This window comes from Mandrillus leucophaeus, unplaced genomic scaffold (assembly GCF_000951045.1).
Source record: "Mandrillus leucophaeus isolate KB7577 unplaced genomic scaffold, Mleu.le_1.0 Scaffold35, whole genome shotgun sequence".
Taxonomy (NCBI): Eukaryota; Metazoa; Chordata; class Mammalia; order Primates; family Cercopithecidae; genus Mandrillus; species Mandrillus leucophaeus.
In genome coordinates, this window is record NW_012103698.1 from 3,093,817 (window position 1) to 3,118,174 (window position 24,358).

Below are 24,358 nucleotides of genomic sequence, written 5' to 3' on the forward strand. Positions count from 1 at the left end.
CGCCCGGCCAACTTTATCATTTTTAAATCCCTGTTTTCTCCTCTTCCTGGGCCTGGTTTGCGTTTCTTTGCCTGTATGTATCCTACCCCTATTCCCCAGCATTTCTTTATCCCAGGTCTGTCCATTGAAATCTGTTTGTACACATTGTTCTTTTCCTACAGTTTTCCTCTATTAATTTTTTTTTTTTTTAAAGACAGGTTCTTGTTCTGTCTCCCAGGCTGGAGTGCAGTGGTAAGATCATGGCTCACTGCAGCTTCAAACTCCTGGGCTCAGGTGATCCTCCCCCTTCAGCTTCTTGAATTGCATGCCGCTAAACCCAGCTCATTTTTAAATTTTTTGTGGAGATAGGGTCTTACTATGTTCCCCAGGTTGGCCTTGAACTCCCAGGCTCAAGCAGTCCTCCCGCCTTGGCCTCCCAAAGTGCTGGGACTACAGGCACGCGCCACTGCACCCGGCCCTATGACATTTTTTGGTTGAAGTTTTTTAATTAACCAAAATGTCCTTTGACAAAAAAATCTATTTTTTATTTCCATGTTTTATGGCAAACATGTCTTTTTTCATGTTCTTTTCCGTTCTCAGAACCTTTTCCTCCTTAAAGTAGAACTTTTCTGTTTCTCCTCTGAGTTGGTCTGGAGAAGTCTAAACTCCTATACCCTCTGTTCTGAAGGCTCTTTCAGGCTCTCTGCCTGGAGAACTACTCACCTTTCCAGACCCAGCTCAGATACTGCCTCCTCCGGGAAGCCTTCAGAGCTAAATTAGTTGCTACCTTCTCTGTGTTCCCATTCTTATGGACCACTCTTAGGCATCTCACACATTGTAATTGGAACCGATTGCTTTCCCTGGCGTCCTCTTTGCTAAACAGTATCCTTCGTCAGTGTCAGAGAACATGCCTGATTGTTCTCCGTATTCCCCATCTCCCAATCAGAACCTGCATATCCTAGATCTCCATCAGCGAACACACAAGGTGGGGTCAGTGCAGTGCTGCACCGAGGGGCTCTCGGAGAGCTCTTTAGGGACCTTACTTCTCTCCCTGCTAATACCTAGCCAGTATATGAGACTGGCAGTGTTTTCCTAAAGGACCTGGAAATACAGAATGTTCAGCTCTGTATACTTTCAAAAGGTGGTTTGGAAGCTGAGGCACATGCCAGGCCATTGAGGGAATGGCGGTCTAGGATACATCAAATTGATTGGGGCAGTCGTGTTTTGTTGTAAACGTTGGGAGTGTGGGAGGCTGGAAGGGCCAGGGGTAGGATGGGGTTCACCCAGGTGGGGAGTGAGAGAACCTTGTTACAGTTGTAACTAGTTGCATCAAATAAAATCTGATGAGACTCTTAAAGACACTTAACTTTTTTTTTTTTTTCCAATCAGCTTCTTCAAGTTGCTTATTAAAGGAACACATTCTGGAAAGAGAATTGACAAGGAAGCAAATTAATATGTAGATTAATTTATCATTATTACATAATTATTTTTCAGTTTGAATAATTTTATTTTCCTATTACAGTGAAAAACCAAACTTCCAATACTCAAAATAAATTATGAAACACAAAACAATATTTATCATTCCCTTAGAATAAAATTCAGAAAGCCTTCTCTCAAAAAAAGGAAAGAAAACGAAGGAGATACCACTGCTGGACACCCCTTCTGTCTTGCTTTCTTACTGCTCCTTCTTCTTCTTCTTCTTCTTTTTTTTTGAGATAGAATTTTACTTTTGTCGCCCAGGCTGGAGTGCAGTGGCACAATCTCGGCTTACTGTAGCCTCTGCCTCCCAGATTCCTGCCTCGGCCTCCCTAGTAGCTGGGACTACAGGCGTGTGCCACCACACCCAGCTAATTTTTGTATTTTTGATAGAGACAGGATTTTACCACGTTGGCCAGGCTGATCTCGAATTCCTGACCTCAAGTGATCGGCCCTCCTCGGCCTCCCAAAGTGCTGGGATAACAGGCATGAGCCACCACACCCAGCCTGCTCCTTCTTCTTCACACTCACTCCTACTCCCTCTCTCAGATTTACAAAAAGGAACATACAAACCATTTTATTTATTTTTTTTTTTTTTGAGACAGAGCCTTACTCTGTCACCCAGGCTGGAGTGCAGTGACACAATCTCAGCTCACTATAGCCTCTGCCTCCCGGATTCAAGTGATTCTTCTGCCTCAGCTTCCCAAGTAGCTGGGATTACAAGCGTGCGCCACCACTCCCAGCTAATTTTTATATTTTTAGTAGATACAAGGTTTCACCATGTTGGCCAGGCTGGTCTCAAACTCCAGACCTTAAGTGATCCACCCACCTTGGCCTCCCAAAGCAATGGGATTACAGGCATGAGCCACGCGCGCCCAGCCTACCCTACTTTGAAAGAGCCCCATGATACAAAATAAAACATCTTCCACAAAACCCGCCTACATCCCTGGGGCAAGACTACTACTCTTAGTCCTGAGGAAGTTCATCTTGAAGGTAGAGTTGCAGGTGATGCCACAGATACTGGGACATGGACCACCTCCCCCTCCCTTCCTCTCACCCATCCCAGAGAGAGGGTGGAGATAGGATCAGAGAGGAGGCGCCCAGAGGCTAGGAACAAACACCCAACAGACTCCTATCAGTGTGTGTAGGTGCTTATATGTGTGGGAACGAACCTTGATGTCAGAGGGCTGGGGACATTGAGAAAGAACATCTTTATAATATTTTTGGTATTGTTTTACTTGTTGAAAAAAAGCAAACAAAGGGCCCTGAAATATAAAAAATGTTCAGTAAAGGAAAGAGGCTGGGGGCACAATAAAGCAGGCAAAGAGAGCAAAAGAGAAAAGACGAATGATAAGCGACCTAAAAAGTAAAGATGACACTGTCTTAAGCTAGCACCTCCTTTCCCTTAATACTGTTCTTCTTTGTAGTGAAAACAGCTAGGGAGGGAGGGTTAGGATGGGAAGTGAGCAGGCAGGGCAGGTGTGCTTCAGTGGGCGATTGGGAAGGCGGGCGGCACGTCTACACCCTCTCTGCCCAGCGCGTGTCCTGGGTGGTTCCTGCTGCCTCCAGCGCAGTCCAGTCGGGAGAACCAAACAGCTTGGGTTGCCCTGGCAGGTGCCCTGGCTGTGGCCCAGCAGGTGGCAGCACACCCCCGGAGGTCCTGGGCCCGTGGCTGCCTCGTGGACTTAGGAGTTGCCCAGCAGGTGTTCACCTGGTGGATGCTGGCTGCTTACCTCTGAAAGGCCTTAGGTAGCACACTTGGGCGTAGAAGCGTTTCTTGCGTCCGTCTTGGAAGCTTAGAAATCCAGTCTGCTTAGCTCTTCCTCCAGGAGGTTTGAGCAGCAGGTAACACACCGAGCAGAAGGGAGAAAGCAAAGGCCTTGGAGGCAGGGGACAGATTGTGGGGTTGTGTACCCTCTCTTCACTTACAACAGCTATTAGGTAACACACGAAAGAGAATCTTGGTAGCTGTGTTTATTTTTACTTATGTAAGAAATATTGGGGTTTCTTTCTATTTATTTAAGAGAGAGGGTCTTGCTCTGTCACCCAGGCTGGAGGGCAGTGGCATCATCATAGCTCACTGCAGCCTCAAAATCCTTGGCTGAGGTGATCCTCCCGCCTCAGCTTCCTTAGTAGCTGGTATTAGAGGCACGCACCACTATGCCCAGCTAATTTTTTATTTTAATTTGATTTAATTTTTTTCTTTTTTGAGACAAGGTCTCACTCTGTCACCTAGGCTGAAGTGCAATGGTGTGAACATGCTCACTACAGCTTCATCCTCCCGGGCTCCAGTGAGCCTCCCACCTCAGCCTCCTGAGTAGGGGGACAAAGGCACATGTTACCACACCTGGCTCATGTTTAAAAAATTTTTGTAGTGATGAGGTCTTGCCGTGTTGCCCAGGCTGGGCTGGAACTCCTAGGCTCAAGCGATCCTCTCGCCTCAGCCCCCTGAGTAGCTGGGACTACATGCATGCACCAGCACATCTGACAAAAAAATTTTTTTTTTTTGAGACAGAGTCTTGCTCGCCCAGGCTGGAGTGCAATGGCATGATCTCAGCTCACTGCAGCCTCTGCCTCCCAGGTTCAAGCAATTCTCCTGCCTCAGCCTCCTGAGTAGCTGGGACTACATGCATGCACCAGCACATCTGACAAAAAAATTTTTTTTTTTTGAGACAGAGTCTTGCTCGCCCAGGCTGGAGTGCAATGGCATGATCTCAGCTCACTGCAGCCTCTGCCTCCCAGGTTCAAGCAATTCTCCTGCCTCAGCCTCCTGAGTAGCTGGGACTACAGGCACATGCTACCATGCCCGGCTAGTTTTTTGTATTTTTAGTAGAGACTGGGTTTCACCATGTTAGCCAGAATGGTCTTGATCTCCTGACCTCGTGATCCTCCCTCCTTGGCCTCTCAGAGTGCTGGGATTACATGCATGAGCCACTGCGCCTGGCTAATTTTTTATTTTTAGCAGTGATGAGGTCTTACTATATTGCTCAGGCTGATCTTACACTCCTGAGCTTAAGCAATCCTCCCACCTCAGCTTCCCAAAGTGCTGGGATTACAGGTGTGAGCCACTGCACCCAGGCCATTTGTTTGTTTTAAACTCAAAAGTTTTTTTTTTTTGTTTTGTTTTGTTTTTTGAGACACAGTCTTGCTCTGTCGCCCAGGCTGGAGTGCAGCGGTGCGATCTTGGCTCACTGCAACCTCCGCCTCCCGGGTTCACACCATTCTCCTGCCTAAGCTTCCTGTGTAGCTGGGACTACAGGCGCCCGCCACCATGCCCGGCTAATTTTGTATTTTTAGTAGAGACAGGGTTTCACCGTGTTAGCCAGGATGGTCTCGATCTCCTGACCTCATGATCCACCCATCTTGGCGTCCCAAAGTGCTGGGATTACAGGCTTGAGCCACTGCACCCAGCCTAAACTCAAAAGTTTATAATAAGATCTATGTCAGAACATGGATACCTCTGTCTATTATAATCTTTTATTAAAAAAAATTTTAATAAGCGTAGCAAATTCCTGAACAAACTTTTTTAAATTTATTTTTTGTTATTTTTTTGAGACAGGGTCTTCCTCTGTCGCTCAGGCTGGAGTGCAATGGCATGATCTCGGCTCACTGCAACGTCTGCCTCTGGGGCTTAAGCAAGTCTGCTGCCTCAGTCTCCCGAGCAGCTGAGTCTACAGGTGCACGCCACCATGGCCAGCTTATTTTTGTGTTTTTAATAGAGACAGAGTTTTGCCATGTTGGCCAGGCTGGTCTTGAACTCCTGACCTCAAATGATCCGCCCACCTCAGCCTCCCAAAGTGCCAGGATTACAGGCATGAGCCACCATGTCTGGCCAATCATAATCTTTTTTTTTTTTTTTTTTTTTTTGAGACGGGGTCTCGCTGTGTCGCCCAGGCTGGAGTGCAGTGGCACAATCTTGGTTCACTGCAGCCTCTGCCTTCCCCATGAATCAAGCTATTCTCATGCCTCAGCCTCCCAAGTAGCTGGAATTACAGGCGAATATGCCATCACACCCAGCTAATTTTTGTATTTTTAGTAGAGACCAGGTTTCGCCATGTTGGCCAGGCTGGTCTCCAACTCCTGACCTCAAGTGACCCACCCGCCTCGGCCTCCCAAAGTGTTATGATTACAGGCATAAGCCGCCATGCCTGGCCTCAATCATAATCTTTTATTTTATTTGAGACAGAATCTTGCTCTGTCGCCAGGCCGGAGTGTAGTGGCGTGATTTCGGCTCACTGCAACCTCTGCCTCCTGGGTTCAAGCAATTCTCCTGCCTCAGCCTCCCGAGTAGCTGGGATTACAGGTGCCTGCTAGTACACCCAGCGTATTTCTGTATTTTTAGTAGAGACGGGGTTTCACTATGTTAGTTAGGCTGGTCTCGAACTCCTGACCTCAGGTGATCTGTCCACCTCAGCCCCCCAAAGTGCTGGGATTATGGGCGTGAGCCACCGCGCCCGGCCAATCATCATCTTTTAAATAAGTCTCCCTGTTGATGGGGATCTTGGCTGGCTGGTATCAACAGTGTTATAGAAAGCATCCTTGTATATTTATTTTGCCGTACTTCTACAAGTCCAGATTCCTAGGACTGGGTTAAAGGGAAAGAACATTTTAGATTTTGATGGCTGAATTTTCCTCCAGATAGGTTGCCCCAGTTTATAGGCCCACCAAGAATGTGTAGAGTATCTGTCTGCGAGTGGCTGTAGAGAAAGCAGGGTACTGTGCTCCTGCCTGTTCCAGCAGCCCGTGGACATCTGCAGTGGTGAGACTGAGCACTTGGCAGGAAGTGGGCCCAGCTCCTAGGCTGGGCGACAGTGGCTCACTCCCTCCATGGCCTTGGCCTCCTTCATTGCAAGCCTCCCTGGTGGCTAGGAAGTGGGCGCCAGCAGCTTCTCTTTTAGGTGTGTGTGGGATTCCCCTTACCCATTGAGCAAGGTTTTCCTGTTTGTCCCTGGGATGAGAGGGAATGACAGTGTCTTGTGTCTGACTCTTCCAGGTAAAGAAGGCATATAGGCAGAAGGCCCTCTCCTGCCACCCAGACAAAAATCCAGATAATCCAAGAGCAGGTGAGACTCTTCTGAGGGCATGGGGAGAAAGAGCCACTCACCCAGGCCTTGTGTTTCCTGATGTACGCTCTGCACGTGAGTGCTGTGGGGTGTACTTACACACAGCCTGGCTCCGGGCCGTGGGTCCCAGGGCTTCCCTTCATGTTAGGGGTGTCTGGTCAGTTGCTGAGGTGCTCACCCCTTCTTATTGGTCTGTCATCTGCTGATGTCGGCTTTTCTCCCATCCTGTGGCTTTTTTTAAGTGTTTTTTGTTTGTTTGTTTTTTTGAGGGCGCACACCATCACAAAGTCTTAACTTTATTTTTCTTCTCTCTCTTTTTGATCCTTATGTTTAGCTCAACTCTTCCACCAGCTTTCTCAGGCCTTGGAGGTGCTGACTGATGCTGCAGCAAGGGTAAGCATAGCCTCCTTCATCGGAGTCGTCCCCCTTGATTAGAGACTACTGCTGCCCCTCAACCTCAGTCCTCTGCCCTTTGCCATGTGGCACGGTCCTTGCTGTCTCAGCCCAGGAGACCCAGTCACCAGGCTGCCACTCTGATGGCCCTTGGGCTAGGGGCCAGGCAGATTGCTGGGGCTCTGTCTTTACTCTCCGGCTGACCGTCTGCCCTGTGCCCCTTTCTCCTGCCAGGCTGCATATGACAAGGTCAGGAAAGCCAAGAAGCAGGCAGCAGAGAGGACCCAGAAACTAGATGAGAAAAGGAAGAAAGTGAAGCTTGGTAGGTGCCATCATAGTGCTTGGTGGCCTGTGGTTTCCTGTGGCCATTTTCATTCATCTCCCTCACCTGAAGCTTCACTTCCAGCAACTCATCTCAAAGCCTTTTGGCTCAGGCTCTGGGCAAAATGCTGCTCTTAGAGGTTGGTTCTTAAAGACACTCTTAGGAATAATAATGAGGTTTAATATTAGCTAAGCATGTGACAAATGCCTTATTGTCCCTTTAATTGTCATAACTGTACAAGGAAGTGTGGGTACTAAACCTTTTTTAAAAACATGGTTTTTTGGGGCCGGGCGCGGTGGCTCACGCCTGTAATCCCAGCACTTTGGGAGGCCAAGGCAGGTGGATCACAAGGTCAGGAGATCGAGACCAATCTGGCTATCACGGTGAAATCCCGGCTCTACTAAAAAAATACAAAAAAAATTAGCGGGCGCGATGGCGGGCGCCTGTAGTCCCAGCTACTCGGGAGGCTGAGGCAGGAGAATGGCGTGAACCCAGGAGGCGGAGCTTGCAGTGAGTGGAGATCGCGCCACTGCCCTCCAGCCTGGGCGACAGAGCGAGACTCCGTCTCAAAACAAAAAACAAAAAACATGGTTTTTTGAGACAGGGTCTTACCCTGTCACCTAGGCTGGAGAGCAGTGGCACGATCTCAGCTCACTGCAACCCCCACCCCCTGGGTTCAAGTGATTCTGGTTCCTCAGCCTCCCGAGTAGTGGGACTACAGACGTGTACCACCATGCCCAGCTAATTTTGTTCAATTTTTGTGGAGATGGAGTTTCACAATGTTGGCCAGGCTGGTCTTAAACTCTTGGCCTCAAGCTATCCACCTCAGCCTCCCAAAGTGCTGGGATTACAACTGTGCACTGCCGCACCTGGCCTCTGAAGCCATTTTTTATAGGCAAAGGAGCTAAGGCACCAAAAGTTTAAGAGCTTGCTGGAGCTGGGATTTAAACTTATCTAGGGTGAGTAAAATTGGTGCTTGTGGCCGGGTGCGGTGGCTCACACCTGTAATCGCAGCATTTTGGGAGGCTGAGGTGGATCACGAGAGGTGGATCACGAGGTTAGGAGTTCAAGACCAGCCTGGCCAAGATGGTAAAACTCCTTCTCTACTAAAAAAACAAAATTTAGCCGGGTGTGGTGGCGGGCGCCTGTAATCCCAGCTACTCGAGAAGCTGAGGCAGAGAATTGCTTTGTACCCGGGAGGCAGAGGTTGCAGTGAGCTGAGATCATGCTGCTGCACTGTAGCCTGAGCAACAGAGCAAGACTCCATCTCAAAAAACAAACAAACAAACAAACACACAAACAAAAAACTGGTGCTTGTATTCACCATTTCTGGCTGAATCTTTTTTTTTTTATTTTTTAATAGAGAAACGGGGTTTTGTACTGTCACCCAGGCTAGGGTGGCACCATCATGGCTTACTGCAGCCTCAAACTCCTGGGCTCAAGCAGTTCTTCTGCCTCAGCCTCCTGAGTACCTGGGACTACAGGTGCAAGCCACTGTGCCTGGCTGGGTCTTTTAATTTGTTCTAAACCCAATTCCTACCCAGAGTTTTCACTTTGAGAAGCTCCCTCAGAAGGATTCAAAGAGGTCCAGGCTTTCTCTTCTCTAATAGCTTTATTGAGGTATTCTTTGTATATCATAACATCAACCCGTTTCAAGTGTACACTTCAATGATTTTTCGTAAATTTACCAAATGATGCAACTCTGACTATAAATCAGGTTTGGAACATTTTCATCAACCCAGTAAGATTGGTACAAGCATTTTTTTTTTTTCTCACTTAAAAAAACATCACTGGTTATAGCAGCATGGTCCAAGCACTTTTTTTTTTTTTTATTATTTTTGAGACAGAGTCTCCCTCTGTGGCCCAGGCTGGAGTGCAGTGGCACAATCTCGGCTCACTGCAAGCTCCGCCTCCCAGGTTCACACCATTCTCCTGCCTCAGTCTCCCGAGTAGCTGGGACTACAGATGCCCGCCACTACGCCTGGCTAATTTTTTGTATTTTTAGTAGAGATGGGGTTTCACCATGTTAACCAGAATGGTCTTGATCTGCTGACCTCATGATCCGCCCGCCTTGGCCTCCCAAAGTGCTGGGATTACATGCATGAACCACGGCACCCAGCCTTTTTTTTTTTTTTTTTTGAAATGGAGTTTCGCTCTTGTTGCCCAGGCTGGAGTGCAGTGGCACAATCTCGGCTCACTTCAACCTCTGCCTCCTGAGTTCAAGCGATTCTCCTACCTTAGCCTCCCGAGTAGCTGGGACTAAATTGCGTTCCACCACACCCAGCTAATTTTTGTATTTTTAGTAGAGACGGGGTTTTGCCACATTGGCTAGGCCAGTCTTGAACTCCTGACCTCAGGTGATCCACCCCCCCTCGGCCTTCCAAAGTGCTATGATTACAGGTGTGAGCCACTGTGCCTGGCCCAGTCCAAGCATTCTTTACTTAAGTTTTCTCCTTTTCCTCTTGCTCTTCAACATCTGTATATTTTAATGTGTGCATATAGCATCCCAATATCCATTTCTCTATTAAAAAAAAAAAGGCAGGTGCTGGGAGACTCCATCTCAAAAAAAAAAAAAAAGAGAGAGAGAAAAGGAGATTCTAAGTAAGTAAAGTGCACAAACTTCCCTGGCCTAAGAGAAGGGTTTCTCACAGCAGCTGGCCTGGCACATGGTTGCAAGCAGGTTTCCCTTGGAAGGTAATGAGCTCACATAGTCTGGGACCCGGGGTGATGCCCTAATGCTCTGCCCATCCCTGTAGCCAGGTCCACAGTGAGGCTTGGTAAATGTGAGCTGAGGTGGGAGCTAAAGGGGACAGTGAGAACTTGAGCTCAGTGTGTGAAAAGAATCAAAGCCAAAGGTCAAGCTGTAGTGCCGAACCACAGGAATCAAACCCAACAGCTCCGCCCATTGGCACCCCTGACACATGGCCCTGGGCTGACACATGGCCCTGGGCTGCTGACATAAGCACCACCTACACCCTGTTCACTAGAGAGAACCAGCTTGGTCAGTGTGAGCTGTTTTTAACTCTTCCAGACCCCTGGCCACTCTGCTACACCCCATCCTTCTGTGCTGTGATTTTTCTCAATGGAAATTGACTCGGGGACTTGGGCATGGAGGGAGGGGGCAGAGTTACTGTATGGTCTCATCGTGATTGAGACTTTGGGGAGGCAGCCAGAGCTGAGGTGGGCCGAGGCCACGTGGAAACTGAACAGACCAGCAGTTTGGTCATTCAACCCTTGTGCCTAGACCTGGAGGCCCGGGAGCGGCAGGCCCAGGCCCAGGAGAGTGAGGAGGAAGAGGAGAGCCGGAGCACCAGGACACTAGAGCAAGAGGTGAGCACTCAGGCACACTGGCCAGAGGGCCACCTGCAGGAGGAGGCGGGGAGGATGAACTTGGTGGTCGCCATGGCTGGAGAGGGCATGCTCTTTGCACCTTCAGTGGGAGCTGGGTGCTCTGTCCCACCCACAGGTTGCTGAGCCCTAGCTTGCAGGTGGAAGCTCCCAGGGACTTTTTACAAGGTGAGCCAGCCTGGAATTGGACCTGCACAGAATTATCACCCCCACCCCCTGCTCTGCAGATCGAACGCCTGAGAGAAGAGGGTTCCCGGCAGCTGGAGGAACAGCAGAGGCTGATCCGGGAGCAGATACGCCAGGAGCATGACCACAGGTTGAGAGGTGCAGATCCATCACCCCGCCTATCTCCCCTCCAAGGCAGCTCCAGACTGCTCAGAGTGGCCATGCTGGCTGCTCGGTGGAGCTGCTGTGGAGGCTTCTACCTGCTAGGACCCTGGGGTCACCCCATGGTACCTTACTCTGACACATGCAGATCCCCTCTTCCTCTCAGTTCTCTGGGGCCTATTTGCTTTTTACTCTGCCTGAGATCTCCTGGCCACATTTGTCTTAGTCCCAAGCAGAGCTGGCCCTGTTTTGGGGCAGATCACCACAGGGAGGGACTCTGGGACACTTTGTTTCCGTAGAACCTCATGGTCTGTCTCTGCCTCCTGCCCCTAGAAGGTGTTCCTAGCTCTCCATTCAGAGAGTGCTGACAGGTGGCCTTCAGGAGGCAGCTGGGTAGACCACCCTGGGGTGGCAGCTTTTCTGGGGATGGGCATCTACTTTCCCCACCAGGCCCTCACCAGTGCTGGGCAGGTATTGGGCACCCCTTGGTCAGGAGTGACCCTTTCCAGACCCTTCTGGCTCTGGGCTGCATCTCCTTTGGGAGACTCTGACATACTCTACTTTTCTTCTTTTCCCAATATTTCTAGGAAAGGCAGAAAATACTGAAGGCCAAGGAACCCCCAAACTAAAGGTGAGCCTGGGCAGGGTCCGTGGGCCGCCTCACACTCACCACCTCCTCTCAGCAGGAATAGATGCTTCCTGTGGCTTGAGGGTTTCTGGTGGGGCCACTGGATCTGCGTGGAGCCAGCACCATTACCACCTCCCTCCATGTTCCAGCCACCTGGAGACCAGAGCTTGCCACCAAAGGCTGCTTTTAGCCCTGATCACAGGGCAGAGCATTCCCTAGAAGCCCTCTCAGGAGAGGGTCTTCCTGGGCGGGAAGCGTCCCTGGGGTGAGCAGGCCATCCTGCCTACAAGTTCCCACCGGGAAAATGTTTCTGCTGGCACTCCCTAGATTGCAGGAGCCTTGGAGACTTGGAGGGTGGGAGGATGTCTGCTCAGACTGTCAAGCTGTCGTGGGGTGAGGTACTGTTCAGCCAAGAATCGGTGTTTCATGAGTCTGTCTTTTCAGCTAAAATGGAAGTGCAAGAAGGAGGATGAGTCAAAAAGTGGCTACTCCAAAGACGTCCTCCTACGGCTTTTGCAAAAGGTCTGCCCTGTTGACGTCCCGTCTTTCCTATCGTCTCAGTCCACATCTCAGCCCACACCCTAGGCCTCTGCTCTCAATGCCTGAACTTCCCTTAACATATCTACCTGCTTTTTTTTTTTTTTTCCTGTCTTGTAGACCATGGGATGACCTAAAGACTTCTCCCCAGGCTACAGCCCTCCTTTCACTTGTGTGGCCATGTGCTCCCTTCCAGCCCTCCGTCCTTTGCTACCTCAGTCTAACCCTTACCCTTAGAAGCAAAGAGCTTGGCTGAGTGGGTTGGGAGGGATGAGGTGGGTATCGGGCACAAAAACTTTTCACCACGTTCAACCAGCAAGGACGCTGTGCATGAAATATGTCAGTCTAAGTCACCAGGGCTTTGCTCATCATTCCTTTGCTGCTCTGTGTTCCTAGAAAAAAATTTCTTTCCTATCTCTGATCTCACTTCACTAAGATAAGTAGGTGGGGCAAGAAGTTATCTCCCAACAGAAAAAGCCCCATGGACTTCAAGGTAGCCCAGGCTTGTCTCTGGCATGACCTGGGCCATCCTGAAGTCCAAGTCATGCTCATTAGGACCCCTTTGTCCCCACAGTATGGCGAGGTTCTCAACCTGGTGCTTTCCAGTAAGAAGCCAGGCACTGCTGTGGTGGAGTTTGCAACTGTCAAGGCGGCGGTGAGTGCTGCATGAGGCTTGGGGGGCCCTCGTGGCCCTGTCATTCTGGGGCAGGGACCCAATTCTGTGGGCCCTCTGAGTTAGGTGGTCCACACTCCTGGGGAATCTCCGGGCCAGCTTAGAGCCAAGGCTCCTCCCAGGGGCCCCTGACTCCTGGAAATAGAGGCACCATGTGTAAAGGGATGGATGGGGGGTGCTCTGGGGAGAAAGGAGAGCACAGACTTGACTCTGCTCCCTGCTGGTGGCTTCACACCCTCCACCTGCACCCCTCGGGGCTGTGAGCCCCGGCACTGCCTTTTCACCCTTTGTGCTCCTCACCGCCCCACATCAGAAAGCTCCCCCCAACCCCCTCTCCCGCAGGAAAGGCCAAAGTGTTAACGCCCGTCACTTGAAGACTGCTGAGGTTGGCATCTCTGCTTAGAGGGCTAGAACGCTGGTTCTGTTCTCGCTGGGGGTAGAGACAGCCTCTTTATAGCTGACTCGATGGATGGGACAGGACTAGATGCTGTGTTTGGCAGGAGCTGGCTGTCCAGAATGAAGTTGGCCTGGTGGATAACCCTCTGAAGATTTCCTGGTTGGAGGGACAGCCCCAGGGTGCCGTGGGCCACAGCTACTCAGGACTGTCAAAGGTGAGGAGTCAGGCCTCGCCCGGCTGGACACTCAGGTCTCGGAGCTCTTCCTCCTACCTGGGCTCCTCTCAGGCTCTTTCCTCCCAAATTCAGGTCTTGGGTCCTAGAGTGAGCTTGGCAGGTCCACCAACCCAGGCAAAAGGGGCTATGATTTCACCTTGACCCCTTTTCCTCTCTGAGGGCCAAAGAGGCCCCACCCACACTGTATTCTTAGACCTTGCTTTCTCTCCGTATCTGGTCTCCTGTTGGGACTCTCCTTCTCACCAAAGGGATCTTCCTGACCCTCAGGTTGCTTGGTTGTGGTGTGTGAAGCATTTGGAGCTTAGACGACCCAGTGCTGCAGAGAAGGGGCAGGTGACTAGGGCAGCCACTTCCTTCCCAGCACTTCAATTTTCCGGGTATGTCCCTGGCTGCCCCAGACAGGGACCGACTGTCAAGAGGCAATGTCTCCTCTTAGAAGTAACCCTGGCAGGCTGGGTGCAGTGGCTCACGCCTGTAATCCCAGCACTTTGGGAGGCCGAGGGGGGCGGATCACCTGAGGTCAGGAGTTCAAGACCAGCCTGACCAACATAGTGAAACCCCATTTCTACAAAAACACAAAAATCAGCTGGGCATGTTGGTGCACATCTGTAATCCCAGCTACTCAGGAGGCTGAGGCAGGAGAATTGCTTTAACCTGGGAGGCGGAGCTTGCAGTGAGCCGAGATCGCGCCACTGCACTCCAGCCTGGGCAACGGAGCGAGACTCCATCTCAAAAAAGAAAAGTAACCTTGGCTACCCTGCTGACACAGAGTGCTGCCTGCCCAGAGTCTGGGTCCCCTGCCTGAGGTGAAGCGTAGACCTTCCAGCTTGTGTGTAACCTCCGACCCACAACCATGGCCCTGGTGGCTTTTGGCCTGGATACAAAGGTTGGGGCTTTGGGGCTCCTGGCCACACCTGTCCCCACCTTGGTTGAACAGATTGCTTTGGGGGCAAGATCTAGCAACCTGGTTCTCCCCTTCTCTGCAGTGGCCTAGGGCCTGGCTGGTGTGTCCACAGCCCCTCGGCAGGCTGGCAGGAGGCTGCTCATTACCTTACCCACGCCAGCCTGCTGCCCTGCCTGCCCCTCCACTTGACGGGGGTGACTGGAAAGCAGCTTTCTGCAAGTATGTCCCAGATCCTGGATGGAGGGAAACAAACTGGCCTGGGCCTGACTCAGGGCCCTGCTTTAGAGACCTCATTCCCACCTTCAAGTCCCAGCATTTCACAGCCCCAGATAACACTCCATAGATTGTGTTAGAAGTTTATTCATTCTCTGCTGTAGCCACAGCTCGGTGCCTATACACAAGAGGAGAGAGGGAGGCCGCCGATTTGGGTTGTAGAAATGGTGAGTGTCAGAGCTTCCTCTCCCCTTTGCTACTCTTAGTGAGGCCTGGGGGCCACCAACACACAGCCCTGCCAGTGCTGCTGGGCTCTGGTTTCTGTGTTCTGGTGAGGCCATGGGGTGGGGCCATAGCGCAGCCTGTGCTGTGGCTTTGACCCGGTGGGCTTGGCCTGGTTGGCAGGCACATCGTCAGAGGGTTCAGGCGGCAGAACTCTCTAATCCTGGGAGACAGGTCTGGAGACCAGCTGTGCTGCTTCGCCGTTGAATGCCCATCCCTGGATCCAGTTCTCCTCTCTTCAAGGAAGGAAATCTGCCAGGGCTCCCACACTAATAATTCTGGGAATTCCCCAAAGCACCCCTTTGTAAGCCGTGCGCGTGCCTTTGGCTGGCATTCTCTAGAGCTGCCTTCACCAGGGATTGCTCCAGGTAGCTGTGTTGGCAGACTGAACCACATCCTCATTTCTGCTAAGGATTGGCCTAGTCTTTTCCTAAGTTACACTATCTCTACCTATCTCTTCCTATGTGGCCAGCCCCTGTATGCGTCTCCCCTTTGCTGGTGGCTCCAGGCCACGGTCTAGCCAGCGCTGTCCAGTAGAACTTTGTGCAGCGATGTTCGCGTCCATTCTGCACCAACCAGTGTGGCAGCCATTAATCATGTGTGGCCACCAGCCGTTTGGAATGTGGAATCTGGAATAATGGTGCAAGTGAGGAACTGAATTGTTATTTAATTTCAATTCGGTGTCATGCAGTGAGTGGCCACCAGATTAGACAGGGTCAGGCCTTTCTCCCCTTTCTTCCTGGGCCTTCCCACTTTCCTCTTCCGCCAGGGTTGGACTGCTTTTACCCAGGCTTGTCCTGTGACCTCTCTCTGTTGACGCTGGCTTCCAAAGAGGCTGGCACAGGGCACTCATCTCTTCTGCCCAGTCTGTGTCCTCCCACTCCCTGATCTGACCCCGTGCCACCTGCTGGCTCTGCCAGTCTCTACCTGGTTCCTGTGGTTGCCACACATAGCCTCCCTTTCCCAGAATAGCCAGCTTCCTTCAGGGGTCCTGCCAGGAAGGGGCCCCCCTCCTCAACATTTCCAGCTTGCCTCTGTCCCTCCACTCTGGGGTGCCTGGGAGGACGCTTCAGGACCCAGAGAGCAGGCAGAGCCCTGGATTCCTATCCTGGAATCCTCCCCCAGGATGGAGGAGCTCTGCCTGCCTGAACCCTCCAGCGATGGGCCTGGAGTCCTGTCCCTGCCCTTTCCTTAATCCCCAGCCTCTGGCTCTTCCAGTCACCCCGGCTTTGCCCACCCTCACCCCATTCAGAAGCTGGGCTCGCTGGGAAACTGCTCCCTTAGCATCTGCAGAACTTCCTCAAGAAGTGAAATCCCCAGGTCCACTTTGAAGGAGAGGAAGGGATCACTGAGGTCTGGGGCAGGTGTCCTCTGGAAGCAGGGAGTGTCCACAAGGCCCTTCTCTGAGTGCTGGTGGAGGGCGCTCGACAGGGAGAGCGCCGATGGCAGGGCGGCAGAGTAGGCTGCTGTGTAGGCAGGTGGGGGCTCCAGGATGTTGGGGCAGCTTGAGCTCTCTCGGTAGAGGCGTGGGGGCTTGGGTGGGGCCAGCAGGGTGGCCCGGGGCTGCTCGTCCCCCCACAGTGGCAGGCGCCGGCCATCTGGCCTCCCTCGTAGCTCCCGGATGACTTCTCGGTTGCTATACTCCTCGTGGTCCCCACCCGCTGTGCTGGCCTGGCTAAGCACACTGCCCTGTCGCCGGAGCCGCCGTGGCCGCCCCAGGCTCAGCCGCTTGAAGAAGGAGGCGTTGCGGAAGGAGCCTTTCCGCCAGGTCTCCATGGGGCCCAGGGGAGCCCGCAGACAGGTGTTCAGGAGCAGCCAGGTTGCATGCGGTCCCTGCTGGGGCAGTGAGTGCCAGCAGCTGGGGAGGCTGCCCTAGGAGCAGAGGCCTTGGGGTTTCCGCTCAGCACAGACCTTTGACCACATCTTGGATGGTGAGTGGAGGGCTCAGGAAGAAGGAACTTTTTTGTCTAGGAGAGCACACAGCTGGGAGTTCCTGGCAGCAGGAGTTTCCCACAGGGACAGGAGTGGCCGGGTTACTGAATAGAGCAGTGGAAAAACCCCAGGTGGAAGCAGCAGCACTTACTGGAGTCAGAATGAGGCAGCCCCAGCGGAGGCAGAGATGGACCTTCTCGGGCCAGGTGAGGCTGGCGAGCGCTCCTTCCACAGGCAGGCAGCAGATGGCCCGAGCTCACTCGCCCTGGTGTTTGCCTGGCTCCTATGCGTCTCTGGGGCAGTGTGGGGCCGTGCCCTCTCTGCCAGTGGCTCCCGGACTCTGATTAGTGGCTTGGCTGTTTGTGGCGGTGGAGATGTGTTTTTGTTCTCAGCTGACTCAGTCAGGTGGGAAGCCAGGTTTCATGCTCTTGGGTAATTGCAGCATCCGCGTGCAGGGATGGGGCAGCTGGGACCAACACCCCAGGGCAATGGGGAGCTTAAAATTCCTCTGGGGACTCATGTGGGGGCAGCCCTGCTTTATGTGTCACCACGCGGCTTCCTTTCTCATCACAGCCCCACCACCCTGGGCCCCGGCAGGTGCGCCTGGCTCCCGGCCCATAGTGTCTGGGTAGGAGGAGTTCAGGGCGGGTGGGAGTTAATTGAAAGGCAGGCGTGTGGAACGATTGTTGGGGAAGGAAGAGACCTGTGGCTGGTGTGGGTGACTCAGCCCTGCTGTCAGGCCCTCATGAGCAGAACCTGCGGGATCAGGGAAGGAGGCAGAGGGTGTGTTAACGGGGAACAGCCCCATGCGTGTGACGGGCGGGCTCTGCTGCCTAGGGTTGGGCTGGGGGCCCGCCAAGGGTGGCTCCAAGTCTTCTTGGCAGAGCAGCATTAACCTGGGGACGGGAGACGTGGCCTTCTCTTGGCCTGCCATCAGCCTGGCTGCTATTTCCTTGTCCTCCCTTGTTTTACCCTCATAGGCTCCTGCCAGGAGAGCGGCAGTTGAGGGCCGGGCCATGCTGCCTGCTGCCTGGCCGTGCTCCAGCCCTTCCCCTCTGGCTATCCGGCCTCCTCTAGGGTCCTCCTTCTCTTGCGGGAAGCTGGGCCAGGGAGGCTGCTGTGAATTGTCAGCCGTGCTCTGGGCCACACTGAACAGTCCGGCCTAGCTGGGACTGCTGCAGCCGGGCAGAGGGGAGAGGGGAGAGGTGCAGCTATCGGGAGGAGCAGGGGAACCCAGGCTGAGTAACACTTCCTGTTTCTCTACACCCCTTACTCCAAACCTGCTGGCCCGGGCCTGGCATCTCAATCCCAGCCGCTCCCTTCCTATTCCCCGGGTCACTGACCACCACATTTTCCTCCTGCCTTGTTCCGTGAGAGCATCCCCATGTGGGGTACCGCGGATCAGGGCCCCACAGCTCTCTGCTATGGGCAGGCCACCGCATCCTGCAATCCCTGGCCTAGCTCACTTCTTTGCCATCTCAGGTGGGCTTCACACTTCTCTGAGAAGCTGTTGGGACCACATGATCATCACACAGCCTAAGCGGCACTGAGGGAGGAAAAGGTTTAATTCCCACCGCAGACCTTATCAGGGTGTGGGTTGGCAGCCTAGGCCCCACTGTAGAGCTGCTTCTCCACCCTACAGCCTTGGCCCATTCAGACGGTTGTTTATTATTCTTTTGATTATGTAAATACAGCATTCCTTAATCTCCTGCACTGTGCTGGCAAGTTCATAAAAGCTTTGAGCCATGGGCCCTGCCCTCCAGGAGCCCTGGTGTGTAGTTTTAGAGGCACGCTGGTCTCATGCTTGCCCTTCTCCCCTTCGAGGGCGGGGCATTCCGGGCTGTCTCGGGTAGGGCTCCCTTCTGCATCCTCAGCAGGAGCCAGACCACAGGGCACCGGGCATGGACAGAGCCGGGGTCACTGCCCAGCAGAGCCAGGTGCATCCCTGCACCTCAACTTCCCTTCCTTGGGAACCTAAGAGGCAGAAGCCATGGGGTAGAGGGAAAGGGGTGAAGGATAAAGGGCCCAGAGGAAATGAAGGAGACGAGGGCCTAGCTAGAGGGCCCACAGGTGATTCCTGGAAAACAGATGGACCAGAGCTGACGGGGCCTAGGGAAAGGGAGGGGGAGCTGGCTGGGTAGAAGCCGGCCTGGAGGCCACAGGTGACTTGTTCTGTGGGTCACAGGTAAGCCAGGATTCCAGAAGGATGCTCCAGGTTCCTTCCCTTCCTCTGCTTTCCTCCCTCTGAGACTCTTAGACCACAGCTCTGCCTCGGCACCGTCCTCGGAGTCTGGAGTCTGGAGTCTGTGGGGCTGTGCCCTGCCGTCCCTGACCCTTCTCCATCCCTGCTCTGTCCAACAGGGCTCAGTACTGTCAGAGAGGGACTATGAGAGTCTCGTCATGATGCGCATGCGCCAGGCGGCTGAGCGGCAACAGCTGATCGCAAGGATGCAGCAGGAGGACCAGGAGGGGCCGCCCACGTAGCCCTGGCTCCAGCCACCCATCCCTCAGCCCTTTTCTTCAACGTCACCAATAAATTTTTTTTTAAGACTTTAGTTCTATTCCATGCATAGGTATAGGGTGCTGGGCTCTGCGGCAGACGGTTCCACCCAGGCCTGGTGCCCCTCCCAGGAAGTGGGCAGACCCCTAGGGAAACACTCTGCATGGTGAGAGTCCCAGAGTCCGTGCACAAGCAGAGCACAGGCGCAGCCACTCATCACTGCCCTTTATTGGCTTGGGCTAGCTATGCAGGAGTCACGCACCAGGGCCCCTGGGGTGCCCAGCTCCGGCCCGGGGCAGCTGCCCAAGGAACATGGCCTGCCCAAGGCCCTTGGCCCAGGCCCGAAGCAGGAGGGCAGCTGGGAGCACCTGGCACTGCCCTCTCCCACTGCTTGAGGCAAGGTTTCAGAGAAGGCCATTCACTGCCTGTTGGGGCTGGGCCCATGGCGGTGACGATTTGGGAAGAGAGGGGCAAGGTGGTCAGTCAGGCAGGAGCTTGGAGTTCAGGGCCCACAGCAGCCCCTCCACAGGGGCGCCCCGGCTGCAAATCAGCGTGAGAAGGTCACTCCTTGTGCAGGCACCACACCAGCGTCTGACCCACCCCCGTCATGCTCAGCACACGGAAGCCCCTGCGTTCCAGCTTGTCCAGGACTATGCGGGGAGGGTCATTGACGTAGTATTCATAACTGCAAAGAGACAGAATGGGTGGGGTGAGGAGGGGCACACAGCAAGCTCCTGGTCCAAAGCTAGTGTCTGCGGCAGGCGGCCTGGCCACTCTTGTAGTGACTCACACTTGCTGGCTGGGTAAGTGCACGCCCCCTGCCTCCTCCCCTTCTAGGTACTTCACGAGCTATCTCATTTATTTCCAACAAGCTAGTGAAGGTGCCACTGTTGTGGCCATTGATACATGAGAAAACAGGGGTTAAGCAGGTTCCCCAGCGTCCCAGATGGTAGACCGTGTTAGTCTGACCACAGCCCTGCTGCCTCCCCTCCCTGGGCTTGCTCCCCACCCAGGCCTCCAAGTGGGAGGAGGTTGAGGCTGCAGTGAGCCATGATTGCACCACTGCACTCCAGCCTGGGTGACAGAGTGAGACTCCATTTCAAAAAAACAAAACAGGCGGGGCGCGGTGGCTCAAGCCTGTAATCCCAGCACTTTGGGAGGCCGAGGCAGGCGGATCACGAGGTCAGGAGATCGAGACCATCCTGGCTAACACGGTGAAACCCCATCTCTACTAAAAAGTACAAAAAACTAGCCGGGTGAGGTGGCGGGCGCCTGTAGTCCCAGCTACTCGGGAGGCTGAGGCAGGAGAATGGCGTAAACCCGGGAGGCGGAGCTTGCAGTGAGCTGAGATCCGGCCACTGCACTCCAGCCTGGGCGACAGAGTGAGACTCCGTCTCAAAACAAAACAAAATAAGCCTCCAGGCCCCTCACTGGCTGTCCTGCAGTTCTGAAGCAACAAGGCTGAGCCCCAGTAACGCCTGGCTCTGTGTGCCACTCCCTAGCATGGATAATGCTGGGGTCCTTTCAGGTTTAATTGATGCCGAAGGACCATGAAGCAGACAAAGGGCTCAAGCCCCAAGCTGGGCATGGAGAGGCAGGTGCCTCATGGCAAAGGGAGGGGGCTGGCTTCTTTCCCCCAGCCTTGACCCAGGGGCTGGGATCAGCCCTCCTTCTCTTTCCCCTCTTTGAACTGGGACGCACTCCGGCAAGTCTTTGCAGAGAGCCTGTGTAGCCTGGGTTCTCCCTGCCTCCAGGGGTGAGAGGAAGAATGGAAGCAGTGGTCACAGTTTAGACATGGAGGCATTAGGAAGGATGCCAAGGGAAATGGCCAGGTCCCCAGGCAGCAGCCACCCTGGAGGTAGGACCCAGGCTCCCGGCTCCCTGCTTCTAGGACTTAGCTTTGCGACTCAGCCAGATCCTCACTACAAAAACCTTTCTCTCTGTGCCTGTCTGGGCTTGATGGGGTCCAGCTTAGAGAGGAGAGGGCAGGGCAAGCAACAGTCCGCTAGTGGAGTCCTAGACCCAGGGAACAGACTGTTTTCTGCGCTTCCAGTAAGGATGTGGAAAGCTTTCAGAGCAAGCCTCATGGAGGAGAGGGGGAATGTTGGAGAGGCTACAGATGGGACCAACTCCTCCGGAGAACAGAGCCCCAGGATGCAGGCAGGGGCTCTGATGTTGGGCCCTGTCCCTGGGCTTGGAGGTTGTGTAAAGGGAGCAGAGGCAGGTATAGGGGCTGGCAGGGAGAGGATACTGAGGGAGGCTGCTACTTACAAGTTGTTTCCCAAGACACTTCTCTTTGAAGCCCCCAGATGCTGCATCAGCTCTGGATCCGACTGTTCATCACCCACCATAGTGGGGCCCACCTCCTGCAAGGTAAGCCACAGTGGCTGCTTGGCTGGCTGCCAGGAGGAGGTAGAAGGTTTTGCGTCTCCTTCCTCCCCTGCCTGCTAGTCCCGAGTGAGCTTCAGATAAAGGCCACAGAGAGTAGCAAGAATCCTTAGGGGCTGAGCACAAGCTGCGAAGGGGTGGAGCCCACCAATGATCAGGAGGAGCGATGTAGGGGCCTTCCCTAGTCCCTTAAAGCTCAGCCTTATAGTCCTAGCTACTCGGGAGGCTGAGATGGGAGGATCAGTTGAAGTGGGAGGAGGTTGAGGCTGCAGTGAGCCATGATTGCACCACTGCACTCCAGCCTGGGCGACAGAGTGAGACTCCATTTTAAAAAAACAAAATAAACATTATGTAAATGAAAGAAGCCAGACACAGATCACATTACCACAGAAAGGTAATTAGTGGTTATCTAGGGCTGAGGGACTTGGGGGAAATCACGAGTTTCTGCCAGTAGGTACAGGGTTTCCTTTTGGGGTATTAGAAATGTTCTAGCCGGGTGCGGTGGCTCACGCCTGTAATCCCAGCACTTTGGGAGGCCGAGGCGGGCGGATCACGAGGTCAGGAGATCGAGACCATCTTGGCAAACAGTGAAACCCCATCTCTACTAAAAATAGAAAAAAAATTAGCCAGGCATGGTGGCGGGCGCTTGTAGTCCCAGCTTCTCGGGAGGCTGAGGCAGGAGAATGGCCTGAACCCAGGAGAGGGAGCTTGCAGTGAGCTGAGATTGTGCCACTGCACTCCAGTCTGGGCAACAGAGCGAGACTCCGTCTCAAAAAAAAAAAAAAAAAAAGTTCTAAAACTGATTATGGTGATGGTTGCACAACTCTGAGTACACTAAAAAAACACTGAATTGTACACTTTAAATCAAAGAATTTATGGTATGCACATTACATATCAATAAAGACATGTCTTTGAAAAACAAGAATCACATCTGGAGGCTATTTCCAAGTATGGATTCCCAAGCCCCAGAGTTTTGGGAGATCTGGGAAGGGACCCAGGAATCCACATTTTGATAGCTGCGCAGATGGCTGCTTCACAAACCGCTGCCCAGCGCTCTGCAAGAGCTCTCCTGTTGCGTGGTGAACCCACCAAGGGGGTTGTGTACCCGTAGTGGGCAGGGGCAGAGGAGCACCTTGCTGCCCATCTGGGGGCAGAGTCGTATCTTTCTGAAGCTAAAAGGAGACTTCTGAGGGGCAATCAGAACCTTTTTACAGATAAGGAAACTGCGCCCAGAGAAAGGAACATGACTTCGAATTCATGGTGTTCCCACCTCCAACTGCACGGCCCCTTCTCGCCTTCCTTTTTTCCCAAGCAGGGGGTTCTTTCTTTTCTTCCTTTCCTAAAGCTTCAGGGATAGCCCTTCCTGGAAGCGCCTAAGGGTGCAGCTAGTTGCTGTTTATGGGTCAAGGACTTGGCACAGGGGTTTTAGCGCCTTGGCACGTCCTTATCTTTTCCAAACTTCTTTCCCTCAGGTTATTCCCCCTTTTTTCCCCTGCGGAGCGGCTCTGTGCAGGGCACTGGGTGCTGCGCGTGAAGCCGGGGCTCCCTGGGTCCCTCCCGCCGACAGGTAGGACAGGAGCCGGAAGCGCCCGGAGGTGGCCCTGTTGCCGGGACGCACGTACCGGGGCCCTTTCGCGGCAATAAAGGCTCCGGGCCGGCCAGAGCTCGCTGAGTCCCGGGAGCCAGGCTGAACCAGCTTCTCCACTCCCTCTCCCCCGCCAAAGGGGCGTGTCTGGGCGGGTTCCCGGTCCAGCCCCCGGTGGGTGCAGCCCAGGAGAGAGGCATGAAGGCGCGGTCGCAGCTCCCTAGGGCCTGGTCCTGGCTCCAAGTCGCCGGGCGGCCGGTACTCACCATGCGGATCTGGGTGCTGATGAGCAGGTAGGGCATGGTGCGCGCGTCCCGCCCTGGCTCCCACTTGGTGGCTCTAGGCTGGGCGCCGACTCCAGCCTTCCTGGCGTCGGGACTGCGACGCACAGCTGGGAGTCCCGTTACTCTGGCTCTGGCCACAGGCGGCGCCAATCCCGGGGCGCCCCGCCCATGGCCGCCGTGGCCGCCAATCAGGAGCAGCTGCCGTGACGCGCCCTGCAGTCCGCGTTTCGGGGCCCGTCCCCGCCCTCCCGGCGGCGGACTTGGACCCCGGGGCCCACCTGAAGCTTCCGCCGAGTGGTCCAGTTGCGGGAAGGTGGAGTGCGGGGAGGAAGGGACGATCCCACGGTCTGAAAGGACACTATCCTGAAGCTCCAGCGTCCTCCAGGACGCTCAGTGCTGTTTTCTTTGCAGCCTGTGATCTTCCTGCTTCCCCGCGCGCGTGTTGCCCCCGCGCCCGCTTCTTGCAACTCTGCAGGCCAGGTTCCAAAGTCCCTGCCAGGCAGAGCCCAGAGCAAATGGAGGCTTCTCCAGGCCCCAGCCCACCCCCCTCAGAGACACCTCGACAGCTTCAGCGGGGCCCCACTTCCCTTCGTCAAGACACGCGCTCCAGAGATTCCGTAAGGGCTGAGGAGGCCGGGGCACGAGGCTCGGGGCTAGCCCTGAAGACAACAACTAAAATACCATCCCGGGTGCACTGCTCATTCCCCCTCCCAGACTCTGATTCCAGCACAGCGGCGGATCCTTGCATTTCTGTGGACCTGCAGGAAAGTCTGTAAAGGAACCGCGCGCTTGGCTGGATGCCAGGTATGGAGGGACTGAATGGATGGAACCTGGCCCTCCCTCCCCTGAGCTTCCCGCGCAGCTGGACAGACGCGGCGCACGTGCCGGAGGT

General features: G+C 53.9%; 3 protein-coding genes across 3 annotated transcripts in view; 1 reads left to right on the forward strand and 2 right to left on the reverse strand.

The window, feature by feature from the left end:
• Nucleotides 1–19,264, forward strand: part of DNAJC17 (DnaJ (Hsp40) homolog, subfamily C, member 17) — a 49,063-nt gene extending 29,799 nt beyond the window's left edge. The window contains exons 2-11 of the mRNA XM_011989293.1: nucleotides 6,449–6,518; nucleotides 6,853–6,911; nucleotides 7,146–7,233; nucleotides 10,478–10,563; nucleotides 10,809–10,905; nucleotides 11,496–11,539; nucleotides 11,981–12,058; nucleotides 12,648–12,728; nucleotides 13,247–13,357; nucleotides 19,071–19,264. Coding sequence (XP_011844683.1) covers nucleotides 6,449–6,518; nucleotides 6,853–6,911; nucleotides 7,146–7,233; nucleotides 10,478–10,563; nucleotides 10,809–10,905; nucleotides 11,496–11,539; nucleotides 11,981–12,058; nucleotides 12,648–12,728; nucleotides 13,247–13,357; nucleotides 19,071–19,193 — 837 coding nt within the window. The 3' untranslated portion in view covers nucleotides 19,194–19,264. The remainder of the gene's footprint in view (nucleotides 1–6,448; nucleotides 6,519–6,852; nucleotides 6,912–7,145; nucleotides 7,234–10,477; nucleotides 10,564–10,808; nucleotides 10,906–11,495; nucleotides 11,540–11,980; nucleotides 12,059–12,647; nucleotides 12,729–13,246; nucleotides 13,358–19,070) is intronic.
• Nucleotides 14,627–17,080, reverse strand: LOC105546166 (chromosome unknown open reading frame, human C15orf62). The gene has a single exon (XM_011989292.1). The coding sequence runs from the start codon at nucleotides 16,551–16,553 to the stop codon at nucleotides 16,026–16,028; it is 528 nt and encodes a 175-aa protein (XP_011844682.1). The 5' UTR covers nucleotides 16,554–17,080; the 3' UTR covers nucleotides 14,627–16,025.
• Nucleotides 19,247–24,302, reverse strand: GCHFR (GTP cyclohydrolase I feedback regulator). Its single transcript, XM_011989291.1, has 3 exons — nucleotides 23,449–24,302; nucleotides 21,481–21,575; nucleotides 19,247–19,894 (listed from the first exon to the last, which is right to left on the reverse strand). The coding sequence occupies exons 1-3, from the start codon at nucleotides 23,482–23,484 to the stop codon at nucleotides 19,771–19,773; spliced, it is 255 nt and encodes an 84-aa protein (XP_011844681.1). The 5' UTR covers nucleotides 23,485–24,302; the 3' UTR covers nucleotides 19,247–19,770.
• Nucleotides 24,303–24,358: the final 56 nt, after the last annotated feature.

What these genes read in the sequence shown, in the direction of transcription:
- LOC105546166 (XM_011989292.1), bottom strand. Translation starts at nt 16,553, where the DNA reads ATGGAGACCTGGCGGAAAGGCTCCTTCCGCAACGCCTCCTTCTTCAAG.
- GCHFR (XM_011989291.1), bottom strand. Translation starts at nt 23,484, where the DNA reads ATGCCCTACCTGCTCATCAGCACCCAGATCCGCATG. An exon ending in TCAGCACCCAGATCCGCATG is followed by an intron (nt 21,576 to 23,448) that starts GTGAGTACCGGC and finishes CTTACCTTGCAG; the next exon opens with GAGGTGGGCCCCACTATGGT. An exon ending in AGTGTCTTGGGAAACAACTT is followed by an intron (nt 19,895 to 21,480) that starts GTAAGTAGCAGC and finishes GTCTCTTTGCAG; the next exon opens with TTATGAATACTACGTCAATG.